This window comes from Doryrhamphus excisus, linkage group LG10 (genome assembly GCF_037039965.1).
Source record: "Doryrhamphus excisus strain RoL-2023G ecotype Guam linkage group LG10, RoL_Dexc_Guam_v1.1, whole genome shotgun sequence".
NCBI classification, from domain to species: Eukaryota; Metazoa; Chordata; class Actinopteri; order Syngnathiformes; family Syngnathidae; genus Doryrhamphus; species Doryrhamphus excisus.
Genome location: NC_136366.1, coordinates 1194882 through 1207665, shown reverse-complemented (window position 1 = coordinate 1207665; position 12784 = coordinate 1194882). Strand labels below are relative to the sequence as shown.

At 40.6% G+C, this 12784-nt stretch overlaps 1 protein-coding gene across 1 annotated transcript in view; it reads right to left on the bottom strand.

The window, feature by feature from the left end:
- cfap46 (cilia and flagella associated protein 46) overlaps nt 1-12784 on the bottom strand; it is a 41794-nt gene that overhangs the window by 18530 nt on the left and 10480 nt on the right. Inside the window, exons 15-34 of the mRNA XM_078794318.1 lie at nt 12421-12545; nt 11750-11865; nt 11527-11633; nt 10561-10773; nt 10236-10410; nt 9841-9990; nt 8495-8599; nt 8075-8256; nt 6093-6224; nt 5771-5936; nt 4251-4317; nt 4002-4137; nt 3698-3881; nt 3421-3574; nt 2856-3097; nt 2422-2529; nt 2163-2321; nt 1847-1995; nt 542-640; nt 399-459 (exon numbers count right to left, since the gene is read on the bottom strand). Of these exons, the coding sequence (XP_078650444.1) occupies nt 399-459; nt 542-640; nt 1847-1995; nt 2163-2321; nt 2422-2529; nt 2856-3097; nt 3421-3574; nt 3698-3881; nt 4002-4137; nt 4251-4317; nt 5771-5936; nt 6093-6224; nt 8075-8256; nt 8495-8599; nt 9841-9990; nt 10236-10410; nt 10561-10773; nt 11527-11633; nt 11750-11865; nt 12421-12545 (2830 nt within the window). The remainder of the gene's footprint in view (nt 1-398; nt 460-541; nt 641-1846; nt 1996-2162; nt 2322-2421; nt 2530-2855; nt 3098-3420; nt 3575-3697; nt 3882-4001; nt 4138-4250; nt 4318-5770; nt 5937-6092; nt 6225-8074; nt 8257-8494; nt 8600-9840; nt 9991-10235; nt 10411-10560; nt 10774-11526; nt 11634-11749; nt 11866-12420; nt 12546-12784) is intronic.

The following is a 12784-nucleotide window of genomic DNA, read 5'->3' as shown; positions in this document are numbered from 1 at the left end:
CCAAAAGGGCAGTTCTAAACGTGGCATTGGAAGAGAAAGCCTTTGGAGACCTGTTTTGTTCATAACACTCATCTGTCGCAGATGGCGTCCATTAACAACCTTAATTTGGGCTGACAAACAGACAATCAAACCCTCCGGCTGAGGGCCAGTGATTTTTCTTTGTTCTATAACCATCAAGATATTTTAAGAAACTTCAAATGATTGCCTTACTGCTTCAGCAACAATGGAACACTGCGGGACACATGGCTTATGCAGCTCAACAATTCAAACGCGTTCAAAGAGAGAAACCGTTTTTGCCTTTGCCATCAAGAGACCATGACAGTGTGAATACCAGACATTGAACTCACATTTTGGTCGGATTTTGACTTTTAAAAGCTATGAAAAGCAGAACATCTGACCTGATCGCATGGTTTGCAGAGGCCTCTTCTCTCCTGTAAAAGCGTGATGGCTCTGTGGCACCTACAGTCATTGATATCAGTTGATGCACATCGATGAAGCAAAGTGTACAACAAAACAAGCCCTTAGGTGTGTGTTTACGTACCCAATTTGTTCTTGTTCTTGTATTTTGATCAGATTCAAGAGACTTTCGTGGTACGGGGTATGTGTCTCCACACCAAGCTGGCTGCAGGTCTTCACTATTCTAATGAGATGAGAAAAGCAGCAATGTGGTGACTATGCTTTATATCAGGTTGGATTTATTGTAAACAATTAAGTATTGTCAATTTGCCAGGAATCAAACCATTCATCCTTTTTTTTTTCTGCTTGTCAGACAGCAGCCGAAAACGAGAAGCCCACGCTTCTCTCTCCCCAACCGCTTCAACCAGCTTCTCCCTGCCAGCTGAGAGACAAGTCTCTACAACATGTCCTGGTTCTTCCCGGAGGACTCCTACCAGTCAGACATGGCCGAAACAACTCCACAGGGAGGCGTCCGGCGGCTATACTCTGAATTTCTCTCGGATGATAGTGCTTCTCAGCATATCTCTAAGGGAGAGCCCAGACACCCTATGAAGGAAACTAATTTCGGCCGCTTGTACCTGTCATCTTGTCCTTTCAGTCACTACCCAAAACTCATGACCATAGGGCAGTGTAGGAACACAGATGAACCTTTCGGATCAGCTCCCTCTTCACCACAACGGGCTGATGTACTAGAGTCTGCATCACTGCAGATGCCGCACCAATCCACCTGTCCATCTCATGTTCTAGCCTTCCCTCACTTGTGAACCAGACCAGAAAGATTTGGGACTTCACTATATACACAATGCTCAACTGGGTTCTGTACAAACGTTTCCAAACAAACAGTGTACGAGTGGTTAGCGTGCAGGTCATACAGCTAGGCGACGTCCTCGGCCATCTCTGTGTGGGTTTTCTCCGGGTTCTCCAAAAACATGCTAGGTTAATTGTCGACTCCAAATTGTCCATAGGTATGAATGTGAGTGTGAATGGTTGTTTGTCTATATGTGCCCTGTGATTGGTTGGCCACCAGTCCAGGGTGTACCCCGCCTCGCCCGAAGACAGCTGGGATAGGCTCCAGCACAGCCGCTACCCTAGTGCGGATAAGCGGTACAAAATGATTGAATGATTTATGCTCCATTTATGCTCCATTTATGTTCCAGTCAGATTGCCCTGTGCCACTTTTTGCGCCAGAACCCTGAAAGTGTTGTAGGAGAAATCATACTTCACGCCTCTACTTGGCTAGCAACAGCGATGATGCTAAAGTAACGAATGTACGGATTCAGGAGAGCTGGAGTCGGTTCTATCGACAGACTGGGCAGGAGGTGGAGTGCACCATGTCAATCATACTGTCAAACATTATGCTTACAAATTACTAATATGTTAGTATTCCTACCTGAGTCGATATAGGTCAGAGAGGCTCCTCTTGTCCAAAAGGTCATAAGCAATTGTCTCAGCCAGGTGCATTATGGGTAGCGTCAGGTGGCTGAGTGAGAGTGAGTGGAGCTCCTTTTCCAGAAGGTTAAGATAATATAGGCTCTGGGCCTAAAGCAAAGCACAGTAAAAATAAAATAAAATCCTATTTTTTTTACTTTAATCACAAGATCCTACATAATGAGCAATTAATAATAGTTATTGCTGTCTGCTTTTTAAGACCAAAAGTAGGTAGGTAGTAGGTAAAACATAAGGACAATGAATGGATGGAGATTTACCTGCTGTGTTATGCTATGAATACTGATGCACTGGGGATTGCAGGTGGTTTTAAACATGTAGCGGACTTGATCAGAACAAGCGTATTTAACCCAATACTCCAGATTAGAACAGAGTTTTGGATCCAAGGCAGGTTTGGGTTTCACTTCTGCAGGAGTAGCCTGGCAAAGCAGATGAGACAAATAAAATAAAATGTATTACTGTAACAAACCTCATCCGGAAATATATTCTGTAGATCAACCAAATGATAAGGAAAAGTACATCTTTGGTTTTTTTCCCTTTGCCTTTTTCTTTTTTTGGCCCAGGCGTGGTGGGGGAATGGGGCGTGCCATGCTCACTGGGAATCAATGTAACAACTGTCATTGACACCTGCAGAGAAAGAAAGCTAACATTAGTTAATATAACAGTTGGCCACTACTTGGGGTAAAGATATGGAGTTCCCCAGGGCTCCATCCTAATGTCAATTATGTTTCTGTATGTGTATAAACAGCAGCTTCATCTATCATATGCATGTGCATAAAACTGTCCTGCCATTGTTGAGGTGAAATTAAACAATCCTACAAAAAAATTAGTCTCCAACTTTACCAAAATCGCAATCAATGATCTTGGTACTACAAACATGACTCCAACTCAAACCAATTATACTTGATGTCTGTCAAAGGTACTAACTCTGTTTAAAATAAATAAAACATTGCATTTTTTTTCTTACCCACCTTCCATATTTGGAGCACATAGTCGTAAGCTCTAAGTAGGTTCATCTGGTGCTCAGGTAAATTTCTGTCTGCCATGACGGCGAGCAAAGTGTGTGCTTGTACCAAGCTGTTTAGGCGTTGCACCTCCCTCAGATTGGATATACTTTGTATGAATGACAGTCCTTGGACAACAGCCAGAGTGTCACATCTCACCGAGCTCTCATCCATCTCCTGACATTCGTCCTCTAGACACAGAATCACAAAATATATTATGCAGGACTTTGCATATGAGGTATGAGTACATTTCAAGTACGCCTCCTATGTACGTATGGACAGAAAATTAAATTGTGATAGATAGACACTTTATTGATCTCTAAGAGAAATAAAAAAATACACGCGTCTCAGAAAAGTCAACTGTTCCACGATTCGATTTGAAGGAGCATGATTCAACTAGCCTCACAGTTGAATCATGTGAATTTTTATTACTTTTTTAAATCATGTGACAATGTCATGTGATTAAGATTGCACGTGATGGAGAAGGTATGCTGCAGGTGTGGCTGAGTCCTACCTGGGTTTTCTGACTTGTCTGTTTCCCAATGAAGGAGAATGTCAATAGCCCAGTGAACCTGGTGTTGAGCATCCTCTTTAGGGAAGTTATGACAGTAAAGCCAAGCTGCAAATTCCAGCATGAAGCCGACTTTTTGCCATTGATTTTCTTCACTCTTGTGTGCCAAAACAGAGAATATCAAAGGTGAAATAACTGTAATGATGTTATGATTCCACAAGATGGGGGTAAAAGCTTATTGTTTTCTTTGTGCAATGCCTATAGAATTATCTTTACTTACCAAGAAAGACGTGACCGATTTCCTAAAGCAGTCCAGTTGCTGTGTTATATTGCAAGAACACCGTGCTACTTTGTTCCACATAAATGAACAATGATGCTCTTCTTTGCCTTGTAACGTCTGCATGTCCATCAATACACTTTCCCCCAGCCGCGCTTTCATCTGGATGCGGTATTTCAGCAGAGGTCTGGAAACATACACAAAAGCAATAACCCATGAATATATTATTTATGTGCTATATTATACTTTGAGAGGTTTGTTTCATCTCCTTCTCTCGGTCATCACTGCTGTGTTTGTTTTACTCAACAGTCTGTGTTTGGTTGAAGGCATATCTCTAACAGCATTATCCAGCAGCTGCAGAGCACCGTTCCAATCGGTTCTGTCTATGTATACTTGGAGCAACAGACAGTAAATCGATGATCTCAGGGTTAGGACTTCTTCATCTGCTCAGAGGCACACAGAAAGAACAGAACATAACCAAGTGTATAATACAATATATGAGAAATGTGTGCAAAGGTTATTACAAAACACATGCACATCATGCCAGGATCCTTACTTGGTGCTTCAGGTTTGGAAATCCCGGGAGGGACTGGTGCCGACGTCTGCAAGCCTTTGACTTTGTCCTGATATGGAATAGGAATTGTTCAATTTTATACTAAAGCGGAGTACATGAAGTTTTCCAATATCCTTTGATAATAAATGCACAGTAATTCCTGATTTGTGGTGGTTAATTTGGTTTCAGACAAGTCAATTTCCATGAAGTAGAATTCCTTGTTCATACATTGGATATTCCGTAGTTAGAGCAAAGAAAATTAGTTTACAACCTCGTTTATTTAAACATTAATAGAGCCCTCTAGAAAATGAAAAAACACCCATTTACACTCGTAAGCCTATCCAGTATAGTACCGCGTCCCTCCTTTATCATATTTAGTTGGTTCTAATCCAAACCGTGGCAAGTGAATTTCCACCAATAATAATACATATGAATATTTTGACAGTTATGGCATAGAAAACCTATATTTAAGATTGTCTAAATATGATATTTAACATTATTACAGCCATATAGACATGTAATAATACCCATATAGTCATCTTTACGTTCATATTACCCGATTTACGAGATATAATCACATAAAATAAGCCATTTAAGACAGTTTACCTGGTAGGGAAGCGGACAGGAAATGACTTTGGGGGTTCATCATTGAGTTTTCACTTGAAAAGTTAAAAACTTGCTTGAAATTACTTTACTCTGGGAAAAAAAATGTGATAGAAAAGACAGTAAGCAGAACTGGAGGTGGCAAAGATGAAGATGCCGAGGTTTTCATTGGGAGTGACCAGGATGGATAGGATCAGGAAGGAGTACAATACATGTTAGAGGCCCTTTATCTCCAAGGCCAAGGCCATGTCCAGAGGAGAGATAGTGAATATATTGGTAGAAGGATGCTGCCAGGAAGGAGGCGTAGAGTAAGACCAAAGAGGAGGTTTATGGATGTAGTGAAGGAGGACATGAGGGTAGTTGGTGTGAGAGACAGATGTAGAAGACAGGGTTGGATGGAGGAGATTGGTTTGCTGTGACGATGCTTTAAAATGTCTAATTTAGGCAGAGAAAGCGTAATATTTGCTTCAATAACGCGACTGTTTAAGAAATGCTTCAAAAGACCTGGTAGGAGTGAAATTTCCAAGTACAAACTGGTGAGGGATTGCTACTTTGGCAATTGTTTCCTTCTTCTATTGCCTTTTCCCGAGACCTAAGGTGCTTACATGATTTTTTTGGAATCTTCCCATCAGCAACACGTATTTATCCATATCGCAGCCAATGCCGTGGAGCAGATTTTTCATCCCTGAGCTCCGCAAGTTCTGCGATTTCATTAATAATGAATTACAACGGAGCATGTGTTTTTGAACACTGCTGCCTACATGCTCAGCTTGACAGTCTGGGAAGCAATGCCATTTAGAAAAATAAATATTAACATAAAATATTGGCTGCAATTATTGGCTGCAGCTCACTTTCACACACACACAATAACGCTCAATGTATACGAGTGTAGGTGTCAATATGGAAAAAGGGAGTCTTACAGTTGCATATTTAGTATGAGTGTGGATGAGAGCGTTGAGAATTGCTTCCAGTGGTTCTCTCAACTGGTGTCGTTCCTCAGGTGACTGGGTTAGAGGTAGGCAAGCGTTCCAGTAATGTCTTGCAGCTGTTCGACATAGCTCTGGATTTCCGGCCTTCTTTGCATAGCTGTGAACAAAAGAGTATGTATATGGTACAACATATGTTATCTCATAAATATGACAAGTAATGAAAAACAACACTGGAAACTCTCAAGATGATATGCTAAAATACTATGTGTACTCTAAGTGTTATGTCAGTATGAAAGTAAACTGCAGACATCACCTGACACTAGACAGAAGAATGTCCATGCCTGCCCTGTAAATATGTAAATCTCCGATGGCCTCGTGGATTTTACTCAAGCCCCTCAGACAAGCAGCACTGCTCAGCATTTCATTTACTGCAGGTAAGCCATACCTAGGAATGTGAGATTAATTAGGTATCAGAAACACTCAATCAATGGAATACTACTTCATAAATGTTGGTGCCAAATAGGTACATGTGAAACAGTACAAGCACTGAAAGGAAAACTGCACTTTTTGGGATTTGATTGGTGGATAATGATGAAGTATTATGTTGTGCGCGGTTGTGGAATATTGGCAAAACGAGTGTTTGGTGTTGGAAGTGCAGTACTGCTGTTGGCATTTTAAGATCAGCAATAAAGTTTAGACTGTCAGCCTCTGTCGGGACGTTGCATTACTTACAAGACGTTTCTTGCACAATATCCTCTTCAAGTACTAAAAATGTAGTTGGCTGAGTATGCATGCATATAAATGGTCTTCATCTTGTATAGCGCTTTTCCATCGCTAAGGCACTCAAAGAGCTTTGACTGTTAGCACATTTACCTTCTGATGATGCAGCATCTGGGGGTTCAACTGGGGATCACAGGGGATCGAACCCACAACCTTCAGGTTGGGAGACTGCCACTACCAGCTGAGCCATGCCGCACTAATTTGGCACCACAATGAGGCACCACTAGCTAATTAGTTTTTCAATCAGGTTGATATGATATCCCGTTTTGGTTTTCACCCCTAATCATCCGTAAACATAGATAAACATATTCACCATATTCATATTCACACCCATGGGGAATTTAGAATCTCCTATTAGACTCGCATGCATGTTTTGGGGAAGTGGGAGGAAGATGGAGTACCTTGAGAAAATCCTTGCATGCATGGAAACAACATGCAAACCCATAAGGATTTAAGGAGTCTGACATGCTGATTACCGGGCCACCGTGCTGCCCACATCACAAATAAATAAATAATATGAAGTGCAGTTCTGCAAAATATGCCCATTGCACGCCGAGGGAGCTGTGCAAGCAAATATCTCACCCACTCCTACATGTGTGCTTTCCCGAAGAAAGCATTCAAAATGATATGAATGCCACACACTTTTTGCAGGTCTATTAGCATCAAAAAATGAAAGGATGACAGATGAAAGGAAGGAAAATTTTGTGAATATATATTAATGACGAACTGCTCTTTATTTGGAAGTTTGCCCATCATTCACAATCCTTATGTGAAACATGAACACATATTTCTTTCCTTTTTCCATGCATAGTAAAATGTGAAAATGAGTTAATATGAGCTAGCTTACAGTGATGTCATTGGGATACCTATTTAAGCGATGAAGCCCTCTAAAAAAAATAAAAAAACAAACAATGTTGCATGTGTTGCAATAAAGCATGTGTTCATGTTTCACATAATGATGAGGAGTTGAAAAAATACATATTTCTTCAACAATTTCACTCTGTTACTAAAATAGCAAATTTTCTATTTTTGTTACCATAAAATTATTCCTTTTTTTGTTGGAATCTGACTTTTTTCTCTTAATATTTGCACTTTATTCTGTTATTTAATTCCTGCTTTTTTATTTTAATTATTCCAACAATATGAACTTTCTACTGTGACTTTATTCCCACATTACTTTGGTTATTCTGGTAACATGAGGTTTTTTGCAACAACTTCATTTTTTGGTTATTTATAATTTTATGACTTTTTGTTTAATATTATGTATTTTTGTCAAATTAATTATAATGTGACTTTTTGATGAATGTTATTTATTCTCATAAAATTAAGATTTTAAATCTTTCAATTAGAACTTTTTTCTATTATTTTCATTTTATTATTGAAAAATGACTGCTGATATTTTCATTTCTGCATTTGTTTTGTTTTCTTGTTAAATTACATTTTTAGAATGTGCCGTGTGCGCGCCTTCATTAGGTATGAGACTAAAATGACTCTAATAGGTTGGCATATGCTTACAAAAGGCAAGACGTGGTGTTGAGGCAGCTTGCCGCTGCATCCTCCAGCTTCATTGCGTTTTCAGTGCAGCTCCGCACCAAGCCGTACTCCTTAGCATGGTGGCAAAATGTCGCAAGCTGACACCATATCTGCAACTCCACCACAGCATCGTTCCATTTGGCATTGGACACCATGGTCACCAGCTTTGGGTAAGACAAGTGCAACAGAAGGTAACATTTCAAACAAGACTGTGACAAATGAAGCAATGGATTATGTTTACTGGACAAGAGTGAAGAAGAGGGCGATTAGGAAATGTCATAAGGGAATGCTAGCTAGAAGTAAGGAGGTCAAAAAGGAGTCCTGATGGAACGTAATCATTTGAGTAATGATTTGAGTAATACCAACTGTATATCAGGGAAACACAAAGATGTGGGTACATACTGTTGAGAGACTGGGATCACAACTCTCCAAGTTACTGGGATTCTTATTGGACTGGAGCATCTCCACTTGAATCAGCACACGGGTCAGAGGCGACACTTCTTCAATCTGACAATGCAAGTTTGGAAAATGAGTTTTGAAATTTGTTGGATTCCGCACCCTGTTTAGCATACATCAAACATTCTGAGAGCTATGAACTACTCACTCACTGATCACTACACCGGAACAACATTATAGTACATTCACACAAAAATTGAGCACTATATTTGTATTATTTTAGTAGTGGTTTAGAGTAAATTGTATTAAATTGTAGTACTTTGAAGTACTTTGGTCTACTTCAAAAGTACTTCGTCTGAACTGAATTTATGAAATCAAATATTTTTTGCAAGATACTGTAATTTATTGAGCTGCACCGGTACAGTGCATTTATCTGCTTGGCACTCAGTTATTATTATACATTATTTGGTGGACACGCAAACAGCAAGGCAAAGCACTGTGGATGCACTAATGAGAGAATAGGTATGAAGTATATTTTCATTCTGTTCTGCTCTGTTAGAGGGAAAACTCAGATATAGCCAGGGAAAATACACCATGAGATGTCGTGGGATCTGCGGTAGATGAAACACAAAGCCAAAATAGCTTGACATTCTTTTTTTAGCCAGACGGTGCAGAGCACTAAGTGGAGACTTCTACGTTTGATGCTCTGCCATGTAGCAAGAGCAATGTCTTCATCTGTGATCTGGTTCACTGTGTAAGAATCTGGCAGTGAAAGAATATTTTTCTGTCTTTTTATTTTCTTTCAAGAACAGTGTTTTGTTTACAGTCATTCATTCATTTGTTTTCTACCACTTATCCTCATGAGGGTCGCGGGCGTGCTGGAGCTTATACCAACTGTCTTCGGGCGAGTGGCGGGGGTACGCCACAAATACGGTCGGATTTTTAAAAACCTGACTGTAGAAGCCATGTAGACTATATATATGTACATTTTATACTTTAATACAACATATTCATAAATACAAACCTTGGGGTGAATTACATGTTTTCCACAGAATTTTCAGATTTTTACAAGCAAAACAATTTTAAATCTTAATAAGAATGAGAAAGAGTCTTGGTTCAACTCCTGCCAAACTACAAGCCTACAGTATATATATGCTCTGGTGCTTTTATGTGCTGCTGAGCAATGCCGAATGAAAGTATTTGGCCATGCAATCGTTGCATCAACAGAGAGTGGCTCAAGCAGATAAAGGAACAAAGCTGAGAAGAATCAATGTCTTATGACTATCTCTACAAAAAAATAAATCATCTAATTTCCATCAACAATTGTTGAAGGAGGACAGGTAGAATGGTACCTTTTCATCCATGTCGGTACCTGGGCCAGGTTGCTGCTGCAAGAGGCTCTTGATCTGCACCCAGGTGGCCACTATTTGCTTCTGCACAGCAATTGGGACTTTTTCCCCTCGGGGGTTGCAGTTGGATATGGACAGGGAGTAGTCGCATAGCTGTGGAGACACACGGTATATTGTATCATCTGCAGCAAGTAGAACGTGCTGTCTTTGGTTTTCAACCTGTCTGTTGCACTGAAAACTGTTTTATAAGTTGATTACTGAAACATCGTAGTTTGGCTGTGTGATGGATTAGTGGTTAGCATGTGTTGGCCTCAAAGTTAGGAGGGTTCAAATGAGAAGAAGAGCAGTGAAACCAAAACAATGATGCAATACCCCCCAACACACATACGGTAACATACCTCTCGTGCTTTTTGGATATTCTCGAGACTATCAGCGTCAAGCACAACAGCTTGAAGACTTGCTTTGAATTTGCCCTTGTCTTGGGGCGATTGCTCCACATTGTCAGGTACAGGTAGATGCTGGATCAAACCTCGAGCCACAACGTCACACAGGAGCACCAACAGAGCACGGTGACTGGGAAGGACAAAATATAAGATTTGTGAGATAAATGGGAGCTGGAAGATCGAGACTAAAAGTTAAAAAATATAAACATAGTTTTTAAATAAACAAACGAAGCAGCAAATGTATATCACAGGTAAATGATGCAAAGCAGATCATTCCTACCTAATGCACTCTGTTTTTTGGAGCATCTCCACCAAGCTCTGGAAGGTGGGCACGAGGCATTTATAGTCTCCAGAAATCAGCAAGTGCCTGTTGTAGTTCCATAAGTAAATGGCTGCATTTGCTACAATCCAGGGCTCTCTCATCTGTGTACCAAGCTCAGCTGCCCGTAAGAAAGTGGAGGAGGCATAATCAGACAACGACTGGATCCAGTCTCTGTGTGGAATGGGGAAAAGTAGAATATCAATAAATACACATTTCATTGCATGGCATCTAGATATAATTCATAATTTTATTCTTCAGTTTCAAATTTCATAGGCATTGATTCCATCCATTTTACACTGTTATTCTGTTCAGGGTTGTGCCAGAGCATATCGCATCTGAGCAACGCGGTGAGTACAACCTGGACTGGCAGCCAGTTCTGGTGGTCCCTTGAGTTTGGTATTTATGGGGCTCGCCTAGCTTGGGGCCGGGGTCAAGCTGTCTAACCTCAATAAATTCTCAAAGGAGCACGTTGTTGAATCAGTATGAGGTCCACCGCAGAATCCTAGCCCAATACATTGGTAGCCACGGGCACCCAATCTTTAATGTCGGTTGGACACAAATCCATGCTCAGTGTTTGTGGCCTTCACAGCTGTTCTATGTGTGGATCTGGAGACTGGCTTCACGATGCATGCAGTATAATATAAATCAGCATCCTTTTCCATTTCTGTTTGCCGCGTCTTTTTTCATATACATGTGGTGTATCATGCAGGATCTTTATCTCTTAAATACATATTTATTATCAGTCTTGGGATAAACCCTATACAAACATGCAGACAAAACAAATATTAGAGCATGTTCCTACGTTAACTGGAGACACCCTTTGAGATGTCTGATATGGTTTCATTATATAGATAGACAATTATTGCTGGGTACACAATATGTGCTTGGAAAATTGGAATGAAAGCGTTGTTACTGTTTTTTTACCTATAAGTAATCCAATGTGGGTCGTCTTCAGAAACTCCTCCATCCTGTGGAAGAACTGCAGGGCTGTTGAGTTGCACACCGTGCATTTGTAACTTTTGGATAGTAGCCTGAACAAGACAGACATTGATTTCACATTAAAGAACACATATGAATATGCATATTTATTTCTATATACATATTTTTTCACAGCTTAAAACAGTTCAGAAGTTCTTCATGTACATACCTCAGCAGTAATATAACATATTTCGGCTAAAAGGCGCAACTTCTTCACACAGGGTTGAATTTCTTCACAACTGCTAACAGTTTCAGTAGAGCTGTCATCCTCTGAGCATCGAGATTCTGCATGAAAACAAATTAATGATAAATAGCTTGTGACATGGAATACCAATTACAGTAATCCAATTTCCAAGCCGCTTATCCTCGCTAGGGTTGCGGGGGGTATCCTGGAGCCTATCCCAAATGACTTTGGGCGAGAGGTGTGATACACCCCGGACTGGTTGCCAGACAATTCCACAGCACCTACTTCTTGTAGCTGATGCTATTATGAAAGCTACTAACCAGGCTTATCACATGTCTCTAATTTTGAACGTTGGAAAACAGCGTGCTATATAAAAGGCAATGAAAGGTGTTCATTTGATTGGTTAAGATTAAACTTGGCTATGTTAAACCCTCACGCCTTCTCTCCTCCCTCTTTGCCACTTGCGCTGGTGGGAGGGACGGAGGCGTGGGTGCACTGCGCTGCGCCAGACTGCATTGCTCACCAAATTTGCGCTGGCCACACCACGTTGGCGTGGCATAGCAATGTGTCACCATTCTGTTACCCCGTGGCATGCCAACTCGTTTTGTCTGCTTGCCTATTTAACATTCTTCTCCTGAGCTTGTGGTTCATCTTACTCTGACACTTGGCCATCTTGGTTTTTCCCTCATCATAGAGCAAACAGAAGCGACAAGCGACACGGCATACGTCCCAGACTTCCTGTTTTCGTGCCGACTTTGCAAGTGCTGCCCACAGCTTCAGTCTAAACAAGAAAAGAGCAAACCTCACAATGTAGACCATTAAACATGCTTATTTGCAGAAAATGGTATTCTCCATTTGGAATGATACAATGATGCACAATTGAATATTACAAAATGGGACCATACTCATTTCAAGAAATTGGACAGTGAATTGAGGGAAAATGACTTGAGACTATTAAATTGGGTTGTTGTTTCGTGCATTTCCACTTTTCAACTGGAATGATCTTTCCATTCTGACTCT